Source organism: Cryptomeria japonica, chromosome 2, assembly GCF_030272615.1.
Source record: "Cryptomeria japonica chromosome 2, Sugi_1.0, whole genome shotgun sequence".
Classification (NCBI taxonomy): domain Eukaryota; kingdom Viridiplantae; phylum Streptophyta; class Pinopsida; order Cupressales; family Cupressaceae; genus Cryptomeria; species Cryptomeria japonica.
The window spans coordinates 575,714,938-575,735,080 of NC_081406.1; the positions used below are offsets into that span (position 1 = coordinate 575,714,938).

The 20,143-nt window shown below is 35.6% G+C and overlaps 1 protein-coding gene across 2 annotated transcripts in view; it reads right to left on the minus strand.

Annotated features, from left to right (window-relative positions):
• The window catches only part of LOC131050934 (histone acetyltransferase HAC1), a 42,768-nt gene that overhangs the window by 295 nt on the left and 22,330 nt on the right, over positions 1-20,143 (minus strand). For both annotated transcript variants that reach the window (XM_057985263.2, XM_057985257.2), the window contains exons 13-16: positions 8,891-8,969; positions 8,312-8,704; positions 1,232-1,449; positions 87-1,032 (exon numbers count right to left, since the gene is read on the minus strand). In XM_057985263.2, the coding sequence (XP_057841246.1) occupies positions 918-1,032; positions 1,232-1,449; positions 8,312-8,704; positions 8,891-8,969 (805 nt within the window). In that variant the 3' untranslated portion in view covers positions 87-917. The remainder of the gene's footprint in view (positions 1-86; positions 1,033-1,231; positions 1,450-8,311; positions 8,705-8,890; positions 8,970-20,143) is intronic.

The following is a 20,143-nucleotide window of genomic DNA, read 5'->3' on the forward strand; positions in this document are numbered from 1 at the left end:
TGAAATGAAAAAACAAAGTGAGCCAAATAAAACATAAACAGATAGTTTCAATGAAAAAGCGTGTCACAAGAAAAATAATCGCTTACCTAATCAGCCCATGTTTGCTCTCTTTTTAGGACTGATAAAGAAAAATCATCTTCTGACATTTGGTCACACCAAGATGGGCCGGATCAATTGTTCTTCAATGGGCAAAATAGACTTGCCTCTGCTGGATCAGCCCAACTCTGGATGTCTTTTATTGAATATTCCAAGTGCTGGGGGAATGATTGAATCCCACAGAGGGACTATACGTACTTCAAAATAATACAGAAAAGAAGAGTCTTTTACACATTTGCCAAGAGCTTATTCACTTGGCCAGGCTCCAAAGAATTTCCATTTTTCAGGAACAGAAATCTCCTGTGTGAATTTGAACTATACTACTTGACTAACATGGTTGGAAACTAGTCCAAAATCGTTATTTCTTCAAAGGAAGATGAGGCCCTGCCTTTTTAGATCACATGTCAGAGAACTGCTACAAATCATCCTGTAAATCCCAAAAAAAATGAGCATGCCTTTCTCCATCTCCTATTGTAAAATTATCACCAACCATCTTGTTAGCTGCAAAACAATTGACGGATCGCTCTAGCCATGTTCAGGGCGCAGACCATTAGGAATAATTCTACATGTTATCGTTAGAGTCCGTAAACATGAATGCTGAAAATAAAGGACAGCATAAAATCTAAAATGATTTGGAGATAACAGAAAGAAACATTGGATGGGATATCTTTCCAACTTTCAGATACATGTTCTTTCAAAATTTGATGTGAAACCAGTGATATTATTCACTGGATATCTAAAAAATTTGCCTAGCCCATCCTCTGAATACTTGAGTGACGAATTTTGCTTCTATACGAGCTTCAAGCAGACTGTACATTTAATCAATTTGAACTGGCAGCCACCTCTGCTGCGCGCTGTCTCATCATTTCCATGACTGCAGCTCGGCGCCGTGATTCCATTTGTTGTTGCAACCTTCGCAAATGTTCTTTCAGATCCCTACAGATATTAACATGTATAAAATGGTGCAAGAAAACAGATTAAACTCAAAATTACTAAAATCCGTAACCTATACCTGATGCTTTTCCCATTTAATATGTGGAGTAGAATGTAAATGCAGATTCATTGGAGCAGCATGAGACCAAATTTACATTTACTACACTACCACTTTCAGCAAAGGATAGTATAAATAGAGTACCTGCAACGAGGAACCCGACACTCAGACTCCTTGCAAGCTCGAGCATGTAATTGCAAAAGATACCACATTTTCTTGCAGAGGGGACAACCTCCAGAAGCGCGGACTTTACACTGCATCCCATGCCGGAAGAGTCCTTTCACTCGACGACAATTTGGATATACACAATGAGAAGAGCAACACTGAGAAGCATGTACCAGAAGATCCAACATTATTCGTAACTGCAACAAAAACAGTCCATTAAACATCAAATAATTAGAAACTTATTTCCAGAGAGGACCCACATTACATACTAATAGCACCATCAAACACAGTTGCTTTAATTGTTTGCATTGGTTTCATGAACCTTTTATCTCCATCTGCCTGCTATAGCTCGTAAATACAATACACATCAACAGATGAGTTTGCATTCTTTACAAAGAGCAACTATCAAATACTTTTAATAAAAGTACAAAATAGATGCATGTATCTCAAAACAAAGACTTTCTTGTCAAGATATAATTGTTGCTCTTTCAACAATGATTAAAAACACACATAATATGCAACTTTATAATAATAACCTTTCCATATCATGCATATTTGAAAATTTCAGAAATATCCTCCAACAATTAGATCCATAGATAGGAAATTGGAAATTTGTTCTTAAAATCATATTCAAACACTAAAGTAAAATAAAAATCCAATAAAGCCAGCCTCACAGCAGCTGGATGCCTTGGATGTCTTCCAAATGCAAAAATCTTCAAAGTACAGGATGTTAACAGACAAAATCAATAACATAATACAAGTTACACGAGGGAAGTCTACTCAGTGCCCAGTGAAAAGCCAATCTAGAAGAGATCCGATATCCTTGGATGTCTGATATCTGCTCCTTAAAGCATATTACTAACATGCAGGAGACTAGCACACTCTGGGTATAACTATAAATCAACTACTATGGTTCACCTAACATTTTGAAACCCACACTTGAGCATAGTTGCATCCCCTCCTTCCATCTAAAGAGTTGATTGTTATGCCTGCTATGTCTTTGCCCACAACACCCAGATGTTATTTCTTGTCGTGAGAAAAGAGCTGTTATCCAAAACTAATCTGCAAGAGAGCCAATCCAATCCTTAGACCATCCAGACAACACATAGAAAAAGGCTTCTGAGAGAAAATAAATCACTCTAAAGAGAATAGCATGATCTTAGCAACTAGTATTCCCAATCTGCACTTGACCTTATTTGAATCTCCCCTCCCACATCTTCACTAGCTGATTAGTATGCCTGCTTGGCAATGGCTACAGGACCCAACTTCTGCTTCTAGCCGTGACAAGCAACATCAGTTATGAAAATCGTAACTGCTTGTCACTGCCAGCATATTGCCAAGGACATCAGCTGCTCTTCAATGTTCAGATAAGTCAGCTTGCAATTATCAAAGTAAACAATGCTCTCCATCAACCTTCTTACTGTCTACAAATCAGCCTGTATTTACCATAGTGTTGACATTCAGACTAGGTAAGTTCTTGGTAAGCTGATTTTTTAATCAGGCTCAGACTTGATGCAAAAGCTCAGCCACCACTCAGCAATTAAAATATATGTAATAATTAGAAAATGTTTTTGATCATTTCTTTTTAAATTTCTAGTTGATTTTCTGTTTTTTCAGACTCGGCCGAATCTGCAAGTCTTGCCTGCAGACTGCAGACTCACGCAGCATGAATTGGAGTCATATTCACAAGGCCTTACCGAGAGTCATCCAGTCTCAATACACTCATATTTACAATTGTGAAACTCTAAAAAGAGCATTTTGAATGTTTTGCTTTGATCTGTAAGTTTGAGAGCATTTTTTATTTGCCAAGTGTCTTCAGAAATCCTCAATCTGAACCAAAAATTTGGCTGCCAAATTATTGCCGAGTCCAAGATCTAAAACTATGTTTGTAATAGTCTATGGTCGTTACATGCTAGATTGAGGTAACCAAGATGTCATGTTTGTATTTTTATGTTTTATCATATTATTGATTAAATCACAAAATTGAAAGTAATCCTTCAAGGCTAAGCATTATATTCACGTTGAAAGTTTGTCAAAAATTCTTTCTTCAAGATTAAAAGCTCATGGGAGGATTATTTGCAGTGTTCCACGGCCTTTGGGGATGGGGGGCCAAAGGGCCTAAGTTTGGGGATGGCGGGGACGGGGGGAGGCAGAGGACAGTGGTGCTGATATAGTTATACATGTACTTACAGTACTTGAAAAACTAGTTGTGAAAAATGTAGAACAGTTGAAGAATTACATTTCAAATGAAACTATAGGAAATTAATAAAATTATAAATAGCAAAATTTGAAATACCAAATCTAAATATGAAGATTTCTTGAATGCTAATTGCATTAGTCTTTTCTAAGTTTTTTCTCCTCTTCAATTAGCTGGTAAAAAAATCAGAATTAGAAATGTGAATGAAATCAGTAGTTTTAGTGGTTTTGTATTGCATTGGGGGAAGGGGTGGAACCCACGTCAAATTAGGGTTACCCCCCACCCCCAAAAATCGCTCAAAATTATAAAAAAAAACATTTCAATTGCTTTTTGACATGTTCAGACAGGAGACTTCTGCAAGTCTCCCCACCCCTTGAGAGCCGCTTGGGAATCTCCCAAGGAGTCTTGGAGACGCCGAGACGTCTCTGCATCTCTGGCGGAGCACCAGTAGCGGTGGCAGGAGACACCACATCCCCATCTCCCTGTCTTGGAGACGTGTGCTTGAGGAGGGGGGGGGGAACGTGTTTCCGTGGAACACTGATAATTTACCTTGGTTGAGAAACAGTTCTTGCCACATTTGGTTTCAAGTAGAACTGAGTAGGTCTTACCATAGGTTTTTCTATAATTTATTGTAATACTAGAGCTTTCTGTGATCTGAAACATCAATACAAAAAAGTTAAAAACACACATGGTTGGATCCAAAAGCTCTTATTAATATTATACTAGAGATTTGTTTACTTATGACTCAAGGTTTCTAAGTTTGCTACCACCAACACTCTGCACTCATCTTCAAATCTTCTATGATAAAAAGAGGATGAAATTAGCCAGATCGATTTCCTTGATTTTCATGAACAGAATTAAAATCAAAAAAGCTTTCTTTGTTTTTACTCTTTTTCTTCTTACAGAACAGATAAACCAACTACCCCTATTTAAGGCATCTTCTTAACAAAAAATTGGCATTGTCATAATAAGTGGTTTAAAGATTGGATATGTTCTAAAATGCCTAATATGGGTACTGGGTACTTGTTTGTGTAAATCAAGAATGTAAGCATAAAGACAACATGGTACCCAGTGGACAGACTGCTAGTAAACACAACTTTTCGAGTCTGATCAGAATCAGGATTCCTATGCAGATGAGTCAAATTCAAAGTGGAAACCAAGATGGTATTTCAATAAAGAGGTTAAATAGCAGAGCATCCGAATAGGGCTCTCAAGACTGCTCCAGGTGACAGTTTGAGACATTTTTGGAATACTACCAAAAACTAGTAGGCTGCCTTATCAGGAGCAGCATAACTCCCTCACAATATTTGAAACATAACTCCCTCACAATATTTGAAACTGCTTATTGTGTTTGAAAACTTAGCTCATGCACTAACTGCCAAATTGGCTGCCATAGGTATGAATAATGGTAAAAAAAGTTAAACTCGATGAACTCTTTCAAAGGCCCCAAAGTCTCAACATACAATGCAGAGAAATTTTTTTGTAACTCAAATTCTGTGTCTCGATGAATTTTCTTTTGTGACCAAGGTCACAAGGGACATGTCCCCCACTTTGCAACCCCCATACCCATCCCTGGGACAGCAAGAGGTCAGGGGATGTCCCCATCCTAGGTCTAGGGATTCCCAGGAAACCCTCCATAGAATTGGGACATCCCTGAGATGGTCAAGAGACATCTCACCTCAAGACGACCAGGGACATCTGGGACATCCCTTGAATGTCTGAGGGTCCTTCCAGGCATCCCCAGCACACATATACTGCCATCCCCCAAAAATGGCCCCTCACCTCCATCCCAAAAACACAATGGAACAAACGTTCCATGACTTTTCTGATTCCTAGGCAAATTGTTTCACCCTCTATATTTTGGATTTTTTGTTTCGCGCAAAAGTGTTCATAAAGAAAATGTATCTGAATGTCAAAACAAGAGCACTTTATATCTCCTCACAAACTACTAGCTTCTCGTAGGTTACAGTCATTTTTTATGAAGTTTTCATTTTTACTGCAAACAATATGCATTTTATTGGGATCATTTATTTTCATAATACATTCAGTTTCTTTAGATTAGTGTGCTGTTCACTGGATTGACAATTAAATCTGTATCAGACATTTAAGTCTAGCAGATGAAAAAAAATAAGATGTTCATTTCCCAATTGGAGTATGTTAGTCAATTTCTTGAAAAGTTTAAGATGGAAAGCTGCAATCCTTCTTTTCTATAGTCACAGAAATTGAACCAAAATTATTGATAAATGAAGAATGGACAACTGTCAAAAATAAACTATATAAGCACTATCTACTTTACAACCTCCATACCAATATATCTGCTTTGAGGTAGGAATGATTCAAGACTTCTGAAGTCACCAAAGGAGACTTATTGGAATGGTTACTATCTACTTTAAAACCTCCATACCAATATATCTGCTTTGTGGTAGGAATGATTCAAGACTTCTTAAGTCACCAAAGGAAACTTATTGGAATGTAACCAAGAGGGTTCTCAGATACATCAAAGTTATAGATTCTTATTCAGGACAAAAGAATAATTTGAGTTAAGGTGGAGCAGACACACTGATTGGCTTGTTTAAATGATAACAAAAAACGTGATAATCTAAATGCTGTCAAATTGACAAAATGCACAATTCACCATGCACATATAAAGAAAGGCAGATAATAATCAATACATTAAGAACAGGTCTAGAAAACATGTAGAGGTTACTAGCTACCAGAAAAAAGACAAATCAACATAAAAAATTCAGAGAAACTCTGTAGAGATTGATTCAAAAAGAGATATGATGTCTAATTATGATTTCAGGACATCATTTTATACAGGTAAACTAAGTCACAAGGTTCAAGTTCGAGTTCAAGTTCAACAACAACAAAATTTGGATGAAATTCAACGAGGGGAAAAATTTGGAAAAAAAAAATCGAGATTAAATTCACCTTGTATAAATTTCATATTTTTGAAAACATAAATAATATATCCAAAAAATATATATATAATTTATTTTATATAATACAAAAATATCATTTTATAATATTAGTTTTTATTATTAAAATTATTAATATACATAAAATTAAAAATATTGTATTATACATAAAATAATATTAAAAATATATAAAACATAACAATAATAATATTAGATTGAGATAATTACGAAGTTAACTGATTGCATGATTGATTAGAAAACTTGAGAGGTCAAAGTGAGATATAATTAGCATTGAATGATTAAAAAATAGTTAATTGAGTAAATGGGAGAAGAAAATAAATTAAATTATATTAAAAAATAATAATAATTTATTTTTTTTGCTTTTCATGCATTTAAGTGTCACAAACACATTACATAAAATAATAGTAAAAATATATAAAACGTCATAATAATAATATTAGATTGAGATAATTACGAAGTTAATTGATTACATGATTAATTAGGAAATTTGAGAGGTCGAAGTGAGATATAATTAGCATTCAATAACTAAAAATTAGTTAATTGAGTGCATGGGAGAAGAAATTAAATTAAATTAAATTAAAAAATAATAATAAAATATTATTTTTTCTTTTCATGCATTAAGTGTTACAAACATGTCAAATTAAATGCTTCTAGTTTTTATTGAAGGACATTTTTGCATCCATATGTGAGTATAGTACGCCTTCGGCATAAAAAAATAATACTGAATATATAAAAACATAATATAAAAAATATTAAATATATTAAAAATTAATAAATATAATATATTAATAAAATATAAATATGTAATTTTATATATGTTTATATCAATAAAATAATATTTAATATATAAATATAATATAAAACATAATATAAATAAGTAATACTAAAAAGTTATAAATAATATTAAGAACATATTAAACAGGTAAAGCATGCGATGAAAGGGAAGCCTTCTCTCTCACTCGCCTCGAATCCCCTACCTCTCACTGCTACCTCCAGCTCCATTTGTTTTGTCGCTCCCCCCACCTTGATCAACTAGCCATGACACCTCCCAAGCTTCTGCAACTCTTCTTTCAACTTGTAACCTCCAGGCCAAAGTTGACAGTGGAGCAGGTGGAAAAACAAGCCCATGCGATATACACAGCAGAAGAAAAGGCAAAAAAAACCCTAATAAAATGGTTTTTTTAATGTATTTTATTTTAAAAACACTGCACTTTATCAGTACAAATGTTCAGCGAATTTCAGAAATTTTTGTAGGCAATGTTTGAATTTCACCGAATTTCAAACATTGCCTACAAAAATACTAAAAACATAAAACATAATATAAATAAGTAATACTAAAAAGTTATAAATAATATTAAGAACATATTAAACAGGTAAAGCATGCGATGAAAGGGAAGCCTTCTCTCTCACTCGCCTCGAATCCCCTACCTCTCACTGCTACCTCCAGCTCCATTTGTTTTGTCGCTCCCCCCACCTTGATCAACTAGCCATGACACCTCCCAAGCTTCTGCAACTCTTCTTTCAACTTGTAACCTCCAGGCCAAAGTTGACAGTGGAGCAGGTGGAAAAACAAGCCCATGCGATATACACAGCAGAAGAAAAGGCAAAAAAAACCCTAATAAAATGGTTTTTTTAATGTATTTTATTTTAAAAACACTGCACTTTATCAGTACAAATGTTCAGCGAATTTCAGAAATTTTTGTAGGCAATGTTTGAATTTCGCCGAATTTCAAACTTATCGCTAAAATTTAGCACAACTTGAGACTTAGCTGGTAAATCATGAAGGTACACAACAAACCCAATTGAATCGCCCCAAATATAAAATAATCTCCCTATCCTTCTAAATGTGGAAATGGGATGCATGAATTTTGGCTTGGCAGAAATGCATCACATACAAGCAGGACTTATAAAACCTAAGCATACCTGTAGTACACGTTGCTGACGAGCTTCTTGATTCTGTGCATCACGGTCAGCTGTAGAAGGGTGAGTTGTCAACTTATGAGGATGATCTGCACTGCCAACCTTTTGATAGCAGGCATTGCATATGTCAAAATCAGGGCATGTCTCACAGCGCCATCCCTGTCCCGTCTCAATATCATGGTGACAAATGTTGCATGTAGTTACAAAAGCAGGTGCAGTTGGATTATGCAGATGGTAAAGCACCATCATTGAAGAATGCTTTGCACGACGTAACGTATCATACTGATAATGATTTCCTTGACAAAGACTTAGAAAAGCCTGGCGAGTGTCAAAGAATTCACTTTCCACAATCTCATCTCTATCCCTAGTGTCTGCAGGAACATCTGTCACTTCAACCTGCGGAGAAAGGATAAGAATAGAAGGTCATAGGAGTTAAACAGAGATATGGATAAAGTAACCACATCAAATAGATAGAATCCATACAGAAGTTGAAGCCTAAATATATAGATCCCTTGGAATTCAATTTTTTTCTTGAGAACTACCAATAATCACACAATACAGAAAGAAATAGGTAATACATACAGAAAAAAGTGCATGTTTTTCCTTGCCATTAATAGGATGCCGTTCCCTCTCATCAAGTTTTTGTTCTGCCACATAACATCTACAAAAAAGAAAACAACAGCATCATCAATAACTACAAAAATCAAAACTTTATTAACATCCATAAGATTCTCAGCAATCTTTGAAGATACAAAAATGCTGATTCATATCTGATAGACACACAGAAGAGAGGATATATAAAAGTAAAGTCAATTCAGCACCCATTCAAACATGTAAATCTATACTTGTATCCATGCAGCTGTTTAGAAGTTTGTTTTGCTTGGGATTAAAAGAAGAGAATTAACATATCCTCCAGGCTGCAGTCAACCGCTTAAGACTGGGTATCAACATGCAAACAACCCACCCTATCAATTGCACAGCCCTTGTGTCTGAAAGTTGGAGACTCTCAGAGTTTAAGTTTTTAACCCAAGGAGTTCTTGGAATTTTCAAATTTCCAAAGGAATTAGAACCATGTCACAGAGCCCTTCTGAATGTGAATTCAGACTTTGGGAATTTGACCAAAGGAGATATTGAAATTTCAAACTTTCAAAGTAATTAGAACTGTCTGCATGCATGCACATGTGAGTGGGTGGGGTGTGTGGCTGAGAATGCATGGGGGTGGGGTTAAGGGTGGGTATCTGTGTCACAAACATGTTCATGCGTGCATGCTTGTGCATGTGTGTCTGGGCAGAGGGGTGCACACATATTTACATGTGTTGTGTGTGCACATGCAAGCATATAAAATATTTGCTCTTTCCTGTTCCATGCATCCCCGGATCCTCTCATGCTTATAACTGGTTGAAATGATTAAAAGATCTTAAGAGAAATAAGCATGAACTTTGCTGATTTTCGCATGATAAGAATTTTTTGTCAAAGCCTAAACTGGTATGATAAAGAGAGAAAACAATGAGAAGATGTCTATGTGCCATGGTAGCAGAAAACAGAAAGGGAAATATTTTTGTTTAAACATGTATTTTATGAATCAGAATTGTAAACTAGTCACACCAGTCAAGCCCAGGAATAACTCGGTCTTGCCATTAAACCCATGTAATTGAACAACTCTTATACTGTGACAATTCCATTACACTGTTCTCCAAGTATCATGCTACTGTGATGCATACACAAGTTTTCACAGTTAATCAAAATAGAAAATTGGAGTACACCATGTTAGTAGACTGTGTTAATAAACTACATTTGCATTTGCAATTTTCTTGGCCTGATGAAATGACACAAAGGAATTCTCTGTATAGTTAGTTTCTACAAGTCCTTCAGTGACTGGAAAAAATATTATCTCAGATAAACTTTACCATATAATTAAGTGTATGGGTAATATTTATTTTGGACATCCGTCCATGTTATCTCTAACACTGGAATAGAGCTATGTGTCTAGAATCTTATGGAGGCCCAGGGTTTCAGATTTGATCTTATTTGAGACCTCTTGAACCATCTTAACTATGTTGACATCTCCTGCCCCCTCATATATTGCACTTCAACATACTGTGCCTGACTACTAAAATGTTCATAAAGCATTTCAAATTTTGTACTACATATGTACAAATATTTTTGCTTATGTCAATGCATGTATATAATATTTGGTATTTTACTGTTCCCTGTACACTCATATCTTCTTTGTTAAAAATGCACTACCTGTCTTCTCTTCATCTCTCCTAACCCTCCCTGAATCTTTTGGCATTTATGATAGCCACTTTTGTCTGAAGACCATAAAAAACTAAAGATACTGGACTCTTCAAACACCCAATATGCATAGCATATGAAAACATATAAAAACAAATTGTGTGAATGTGTGCATATAATATTTGTTATTTTGCAGTTTCCCATAGACTCATCTTCTTTATTTAAAGTGCACTACCTGTTTTCATCTTCATCTCCTCTAGGCATCCCTGATTCTTGGATATTATGATAGCCAATTTTCTCTTGAGAACCTAGAAACTAACATTACTGGACTCTTCAAACACCACCCACTTCTCCCCCCACTATTCCTGAAGAAGTTTGAATCTGATCCTGATCCCAGGTCTTAATCCTCCTTGAAGCATACCAGATTTTCTAGAACCAGCAAGTCCTTCCTTCAAAGAGTTCCCAAATGGACTTGGGGTAGACATTCCCCAAAAAGAATTATTTAAATAATTTTTATTTAAAAAGAAAAGCAAAAAAAACGTTATCTAAATTTAAAACAACCAAACCTATTTTATAACCCTTCCTTCTAATAAGCCTAAACCAATTTGTGTTTAAATTAATGTTGATCAAGCAAATTACAGATTCTTTCCTATAGATAACTGGTGTCAAGTGGACCTGGACCTGGAAACTACCAAGTTGTGTTAACTAATCAAACTAGGAAAATAAAAATATAACATGAAATTCAAAAATCAAATTTAAGCATTTTCTTATAAGGAAATCTCCTTTCCTCAACCCCAACTATCTTCCAACAGTGTGAGAGTTGACAAAAATAAAAGTTTGTGTTGTTCATCATTTATCCATTTCAATCTTCTTTTACTGTTCTCATCTGTATCATTCAAACATGGAAATGCACCATGAGTACACATAAAGACAATTTTCTTTTCACAGAATTCTTTCTTTTTCTTGAACCTGAGTTCTACAATTTTTTATGAAGAGCAAGATCTTCTGATTTGGTGCAATTTTTTATATTAACTTTAATGTACTGGAGAGAAAAGAATTTGAGTATAAACCATCTTGCCCAATTTTTCCACACCCTTCAATGACTGCCAGCTTTTCTGCCAAATTTCTAGCCTCCAGATATGTTGGTATGAGTTCTCAGAATCTTAATTTGCTAATTGGTATCCTTTTTTGTCAGTCATTACAATCCCTCTTTTTACTGCTTCAATAACTAGCATTGAGTCCCCTCCACACTGAAGTTTTCACCATTTGTTTTCCTTACTCTAAGTCCTTCAAAGAGAGACATCATTCCTGCCATATTATTTGTTTACAGTCCCAAGTGAGCTGAAAACATTAACAAAAGATGTCTATTACCATTCCTAACCCTATATTTCATTTCATAGTTCCATCAGAATCAAATTAAACCTAGTCTCTATTAGGTTTCTGCCATACATTCGTGGTCTTTTCTATTTCCACTAAACACAATATCTCACTCAGCTTCCAACTATTGACTAAATGTGATTTAAACCTCTATCTTCTCCTAAACTCTCTAAACTGGATTTCCCTTCTCTCTGAAATTTAAGGAATTCCTTTCCATCCATAGATTTTAAAATTTCAAATTATCAGGGTGGACTTTTTTTCCAGGTAGACATCAAAATCCAATTCTAATTTCAGACGAATATTTCCACCAAACCCAGTATCATATATCTTATTCAGCCTCCAACTATTGACTAACTGTGATATTGAAGCCCCTATGTTCCCCTAAGCTCTCTAAACTAAATTTTCCTTTACTTTAAACCCTATGGAATCTCTTTCCAACCAAAGGTTGCAAGCTATTAGGGCTAGACTTCTAGCCCAGGTGGACTGCAAAATCTCATTCTGATTTCAGACTAATATCCACTCCCTTGTTGATTTCAGGCTAACCACTCTTATTTACTGAAAACTCTTCTGAAAACCTCCTGTGCCATCTTACAATGCATAAACAGGTGATTCCCCCATCTTTTGAGTTGCTGTTGCATAAAGGACATATTAGAGGGATGAAACCCTCTGCAGATGAAAGTATCAAATGCTAGTGTCTAACACGAAATTGCTAACATAGAAAGGAATTTACATTTAGAGTTTCATACTTGATGCAGAGAAAGACAATAATCAAATTCTATCACAATGGATCCACACATTCAAGCCTAGTTCATCATTCTAGGCACATTACTCCTTGAGCCTAATAAATGCACATTCATTCATCTTGATCAATCTTATGCAAATGATGGATTGCCAAGCCCTTTCCCAAGTCATTTGGAGGTCCACAAACCATTACTCCTATTGGACAATTCAAAACAATGCATTATTTCACCAAAACCTCAATCACCTAGGTTCTTTGACAATCTTTCTACACATAGTCCTCTATAACTTTCTCACAGAGAGATTTCAAGACTTACAATTTAAAGGGTTTTTAGAACATAGGAAAACAATACTTTTCACCAATTTTTAGCAATTTTTAAAGCTCGCTTAAAACCCTAGTTTTATCCTAAGTCACCAGGTTCGAATTCGAATTCGAAGTTTGACAACTTTGAAATTCGAATGAAGTTCGATGAGGGAAAAATTTGAAATGTATAAAATTTGAATTAAATTCGGCATATGTAATTTTTAAATTGTTTTAATAAATATATGTAATATATCTATAAAATTGCCTAAATAGTTTAACATTGATAAATAGATTTGAAATCGTTACAAAAAGATGACATATTTATAAAATATAAACCATAGGAAACATATGCTAGGGCACGAACGATAGGAAAAAATTGTAGGCAAACTTCTCTTGCAGGCTGCGACTATCACTGGTCCGCGACTACTTCTCCTGCAGGCCGCGACTCACGACAGATTAAAGATGTGTTTAAAAAATATTAACAAAAGAAGGCGGCCAAAAATTTTATTTTTTTTTTTTTAAAAAAAAAAAAATTTTGAAGTTCGGCAAATTTCAACGAATTTTTTTTTTTTTTTGAAGTTCAGCGAATTTCGAACTTCAAGGATGAAATTCAGCCAAACCTGGTGACTTAGGTTTTATCAATGACCTGCTCTCATCAAACACGACATAACTCCTTCAAAACTTAATGAAATTTGATCGAGCCAAAAGCATATGAAACTAGACTTATTTCATCTTTTCCCATTGGTTTCAGGCCCTTAATGTACCATAAAAGACTGTACCATTCAAAATAGCAGACTGTTCACAGTGAAAAACTGCAATTGTTCACACTAAAACGGCCATAACTTCAAAACAGAATGAAAATTCATGAGACAAAAAGAATATGAAAGAGGAAAGGTTCCTCCAACTTCTCCAATTGATTTCCAGACCGTAACAATCCGCACAAGGCCGTACCAATTGAATCTCAGACTGTAACACACAGAAAATGCAAGTTAGAATGTGTAAAAGTGAGTTTTCTTTCACTCCAACATACTCCAACCTTTGAATTCGAGTTGGGAGCACATATTTATACATTTTCCATCATTTCCAACTGTTCAAACGACTACCAACTGCCCATAACCAAAATTGCAACTTTTACAACTTTGTCATGACAACATTGACAACTTTTACATGACAACTTTTTGCAACAATTACATCTTTGTAACAACTTATCATCAAACATTCCAAAATGGATCCAAATGATCCCAAATGGTCTTAATTTTAAATGACCTTATTAGAACCAAACAAACCAAAACAAAACACAAATCAAAGTTTTGCAATATGACTCAAAATGACTCCCAGGATGCCCTTGCATCAATACTTGAGCCACACATTCTTGGCTAAGAATTGCATTTATTCTACTTCAACATTTTTTATTTTCAAATGCCTTTTTTAACTGAAGCAGATTTGACCTATTCATAGTTAAGTTGATCACTCCCTTTCACATTTTTAAAGGGGTTATTTTCCAAGATATTTTCTACAAAAACTGCAATTTTATCTCTATCACATTAATGGGGCCCTTACTAATTACTTTCATTCTCTTCTTCTTACATAGCATGTAAGAGTTTTTAACCTTGTCACCCAAGTCCTTTCTGCAAACACCTTTAGATCAACAAACTCTTCATTTTGAACCAAAAAGGTTGACCTTGTCCGAATGTCATCCCAAAACAAAACTTTGTCACCCTCATTTATATTCCATCTCAATTCCTCTCTAATCAAAAGGATTTAGTGCCTAAAAAATCTCCTTAAATGCAAATCACGTGACATAGGCTCTAAAGGAAATAGCCTTTCAGATTCTTTGTTGTCCAAATACTTGACCCTAACCCCCTTGCTCCAAAGCCTATTCTTTTCTTTATATATCTCATCCACACCATCATTGGTCCTAAGGAGCTAAGGCAAAATTCATCATCTTCATGGATCACCCAAATCCCAGATTTTGTTTTGGTCAGCATATTCTTTTTTAGGCTACTAGGGAGATTCTTCATTTTTTATCTATAGACTGTAGCATATTCTGTTAAAACATGTAGTTAAGCTTGTTTGCAATGTGTTATTACATCATAAGTTGTACTAAACTGTATAAACAATAATATTTTTTACTACAGTTACAGTATGCTTAGTTATTGGCTATGTTCAACCAAGTTTCCAGGACAAGAAGGGAAGGGCAGGAGGGGCGGGGGGAGCACAATTTGGGGATGAATTTTTTGGAGGCTATTTTAGTGGATGACAATTAAAAAGAAAGCAAAAAAATAAAAAATGAAGGGAAATTTCAAAATATTCATATGATAATATTGATAAGGCATTCATCACATACATTATAGATGATTAATGCATAACACTAGAGTTGAATTGAGAATTCACATGAGTTCAGTTCAAAACAATTCAGCTGCAACAGTTTTCAGTTTTAATTCCAACAGCCATAAATTTTAGTTTTTCAAAAATCGGAATTTTCAGTTTGCAACAGTTTGACTTCAGTCATGTAATGTATCTCAGAATTTTCTAGCTTTTTAGTAACAAATTCCTTAAGTTATTTTAGGATTTTGGTCAGTACAAATTTCCACTCTTGTAATTCAAATTTTATATTTTGTAAGTTAGATCTCTATTTTAAGAAATCCAGAACCAACCAGAGTCATTAGATCTCTGTATATTGGCAGATTTCTGATTCTGGGACACAATTTCAGTACAAGCATCTTTAAAATTTTAAAATTAATATTTTCACAGCCATATAAAGATAAGCCCTAAAATGTTAAAATGGGAACAACCATTTCGACAATATGCTGTAAATGTAGATAGATTTAAACAAGCATTGGCATCCACTTTGTGATCAAGTTTAATAAATAGCCATTAAAGGATTAGCCTAAGATAAATTAAAAACATCAAGTAGAACAGGTAAGCCAATGATTCAAATTACTATTTGTTCAGAGTCTTGATTCTTCTTAGGAATATCAATTGCCTGTTGAAAAAATGTCTTAAACAAGTCAGTTTTTCTTTCAATGGAAATGTTATGGTGGCAATCAGAGAACTAAATACTGAGAGAATATCTATTAGATTGCACTCTAGACATTTGAGAATTGTAACTCCTTAATGTAGGCTTTTAAAAGTGGATGATTTCAACTAAAACTTAGTGAGTATTTCAATAAGTAAATGAAACCTTAGAATCCAGAATATTTGATCTTACGTGGAAGATTTCACATTCTTGAAATTTTAACTTATGATGCTACAAATCATACTTCTGGTTGGCATAGGCATTGAATTTTTTTAAAATGAATGACTTTTTGCATTAGGAAGGACGATTGCCCCCAAGATTGTAGGAAGCTGTCATTGACGTCAACAACTCTCCCCTCACATAGCCAACATTTCCAGGGATGTTTCCAAGGCATCCACAGAATGTCCCTGTATGGGTACAGACCTAAAATTGCTGGGGATGCATCCTCATGGAACATAGTTATTGGTGGTTGAAGGTTGATTGATGAATAACCAACTTCCTCATTGTATATAAATTATATCACACTTTATAGCAATACTAGTTGCTTTACTTGCACCATTTCAATATATGGCATCAAAGACCCAATAATCCTTCATGCATACCTTGTTTAATATATATACATAGTTGCTCACACACACAAGTCCACGCACACCCAAACACACACGCAAACAATTTTAAAATTATTATTATATATTTAATTGAGTATACTAACTAATATTTATAATTATTAAACTAAAACACACAATTTTATCAAATATTAAGATATATTTTAGGAGGGGAGGGAGCACTACAGACTGAAATTTGGGGATGGCAGATGAGCATAAATATTATACATATATTTATATATTTAACTAATTAAGCTAATTATTAAACTAATTAATCATAAGTATTATAACAATTAGTCTACCCCATAATTCATATATTTTATTATTTTTTAGTCACACGCACATATTTATAGTTATTAAACTAATTAATCGTGAATGTATTGTTGATGTTTGTAGCTATGGTCAGAATTCTTCTATAACCGACATAGCCAATATAATTGTCTAATTGGCCTATCGGCCTTAGACAATTATAGATCAATTATACATTTAGTATATGCCAACTCGCATAACCAGTTTACTCATTATTAAACAAATATGATTATCAAAGGGGCCGACTTTTGGCAAAAGTCTGCCACCCCTTTTTGGAAGGATACGTTGCATTATGTGAAGTCATGTCTCCGTGAAGGGAGCCGACTCTTGGAGTATAGCTTCTATCGGCGGATATAAATGAAGACTATACCTCCCTTCCTTGGCATTGATAACTTATATACAATAAGCAGATCGGCATCCTTACATAACAGACCGGATACATTCTGTGGCAAATCAAATCACAAGTAGATCGAACATACACAATTCTACAGCAAACTGAATTTAGGAGAGAAGTGCTCGGGGGAGACAAGCGGGTATTGTCTATGGTTGGGAGGGCAAATCATTGCACATGGTTAATCAAGCACACCTAAAACAACATGGTATCAGAGTTTTAGCGATTCTGTGTCGTGATGTAGAGAGATTATTGGCAAAAACTAATGCTTCTCATTATAGTTTGAGAATAAGGTCAAAAGCCACAAGTGGCAAAAGCAACCTGTGTAAAACATCTGTAGAAGCAATTTTGAGCTATTTGTAAGGAACCGGTTCCCAATGTTGTGGCTCTCCCGACATGGCATTATGTATTGGTAGGAGTTAAGGACATGAGAATATGTGGTCGGATTGTGACCATTCCTACGATCACGTTTGCCATCATAATCTAGTTATGGATCATCATTACCTTTCATTCAACAATCTGTAGCGGATCTAACTAGTGCCAACATCTCTCTTCTTCGTTGAACAAATCTTATTGAGAACCACGCATGTTGAGTGTGCTTGCAACATGTGTTGTCTGGTGCATGGCGGTGTTGACTGTCCGTGTGAGCAGGCTTCAATTGTTCTATGATGACGCAATATTGGTGGCAATGAGGCGCAACTCTTTCCCTTTGTGATAGGCAATCAACATTGTTTGGCTATGTAGATCTGTGAACCAATGGTCAACAAAGTTTGTAGTAGTCAACAAATCGTGATTTGATATTCGAATTGACAGTTTGGTTAATTGCAAGGCAGGCTTGAGGAACCTTCCTTGTCTGGAAACATTGCCATTGTTGCGGGTTCTGGAAATTGCATATTGTGAGGCGTTGAGTGAATTGCCTTCTAAATTTGGAAAAGACGGTGTGTTTCTTGCATTGCAGTGATTTACACTAAGGAGTTTGAAGATAAGGTCCTTTTGAATCGGTAGAGGGGCAATGCCCAAGCTCACGCATATGACTCTACAGGACTGTAGGAACCTAGAGCGCTTGCCACAAGAGATTGAGTATATGGAGAATCTGTAGACATTGGACATAACGGGATCAAAGTTGCTTATTCAGAGTGTAGCACATTCAAATCTCTCGGCTCCTTATTCTCGTGTTCGAAATTTTTTATCACTACTTAGACTGTTTGAGGGTTATTCTTGGCGATACAAAATATATTGTGCTTCTATTTCATATCTTATGATACGAAAGTTTGTTGTTCCTATTCTGGGCACATCTGGAGCAGATCTCAATCTTTAGGTCCAAAGATCAGGAAAGAACAATTGGTGGATTGAGAGGAAGATTAAACAATAAAGAGTTAAGTATTTTTTATGTTTGTATCATTGAATAATGTTCATGAATCTTCTATTAAGTTATTAATTCATACATTGGAATAGTGAATCATGTATGCTTCTAGCATTGACATTTCTATTCGAGATAGTTTGATTCTATAAACTATTAGTAATCTCTCTTAAATGCCTTCAAGACGGACTAAGGAGCATAAGGATGATGAGAAATTGCATTCAAGGGAGGAAGAACTTGATGCATCCTGTGAGGAAGTCACGCAAGCTGAAGAATGGAGTCACAGCTTTCTACCTTGGACTGAGTTGGCAATGCATAACTAGGGACATCTCTCAATGAGAAAGAACCTATTCAGGTTGACCTTTGCAATCAGTTTCTTCGAAGAGGAGGAATTAGCTTTCAAAGGGAGTCTAACAAACCAAACAGAGGTAAACCTTGGCCAAGAAGGTCAGGAGATTGATGCAAGAATTTGGGCTTCAGAGAGAGCCACATCATCATGAAGATCTGGTAGATCCTACCATGTATAGGCAGCAAACTAGATTGTTGATACTAGACCAGATATTTGCTATGCTGGAGTGCAACTGATCAGAGGAGCACCTCTGGCTGTTGCTTCAGTTTGGGGTCTGCTTTGATGACTTGATGTAGCAAGAAGCAGTCTTCAGCAACACTGAGCACCATAGAGGTAGAATATATTGCAGCATGTATGGCAGCTCAAGAAGTAGTGTGGCTTCAAAGTTCCTTGCACGATTGGTTGAGCAATCATTGGAGCTGACTGTTATTGGTTGTAATAATCAAGTTGTGAGAAGCTATCTGTCAATCATGTGTTTCATGATAGATCAAAGCATGAGGAAATCAAATATCACTATATTAGAGATATGGTGCAAAGGAATGCTATTCAGTTGAGGTACACTAGCACCGATGATCAGACAGCCGATATTCTCACCAAGCCTCTTGCCAAAGTGAAGTTTGAGCATTTTTGAGACAAGCTTGGAGTTGTGGAGAATGTGATTTCTTGAGATGTACTATAATGCATTCTTCTCTGTGAGAGAAGTTTGAGGTGCAAGTTAATGCATTCTTCTTTGCGAGAGAAATTTAAGGTGCAAGCCCTTGTTAATGCATTCTTCTTTGCGAGAGAAGTTTGAGGTGCAAGCCCTTGTTAGTGCATTCTTCTCTGCGAAAGAAGCTTGAGGTGAAAGCCCTTGTTCCACCCTCTGGGAGTAGCCATGGTGGATCCACCCTCTGGGAATAGCTATAGTGGATGTCATGTGAGGGACTCCATGACCTAGCACTTGTGTTTTATTCACCCTCTGGGAGCAGCAATGGTGAACGTCATGATGAGATGACAACATCACGTTGAGTGACTTCGTGATGGGCACTTGTGTTCATTTGCATTTCCATACATGGGAGTAGCCATGATGTACCCACCCTCTGGGAGTAGCCATGGTGGATGTCACTATGTGACTCAGATATTGAGAAGGATTTCTCCCTAACTAAGAG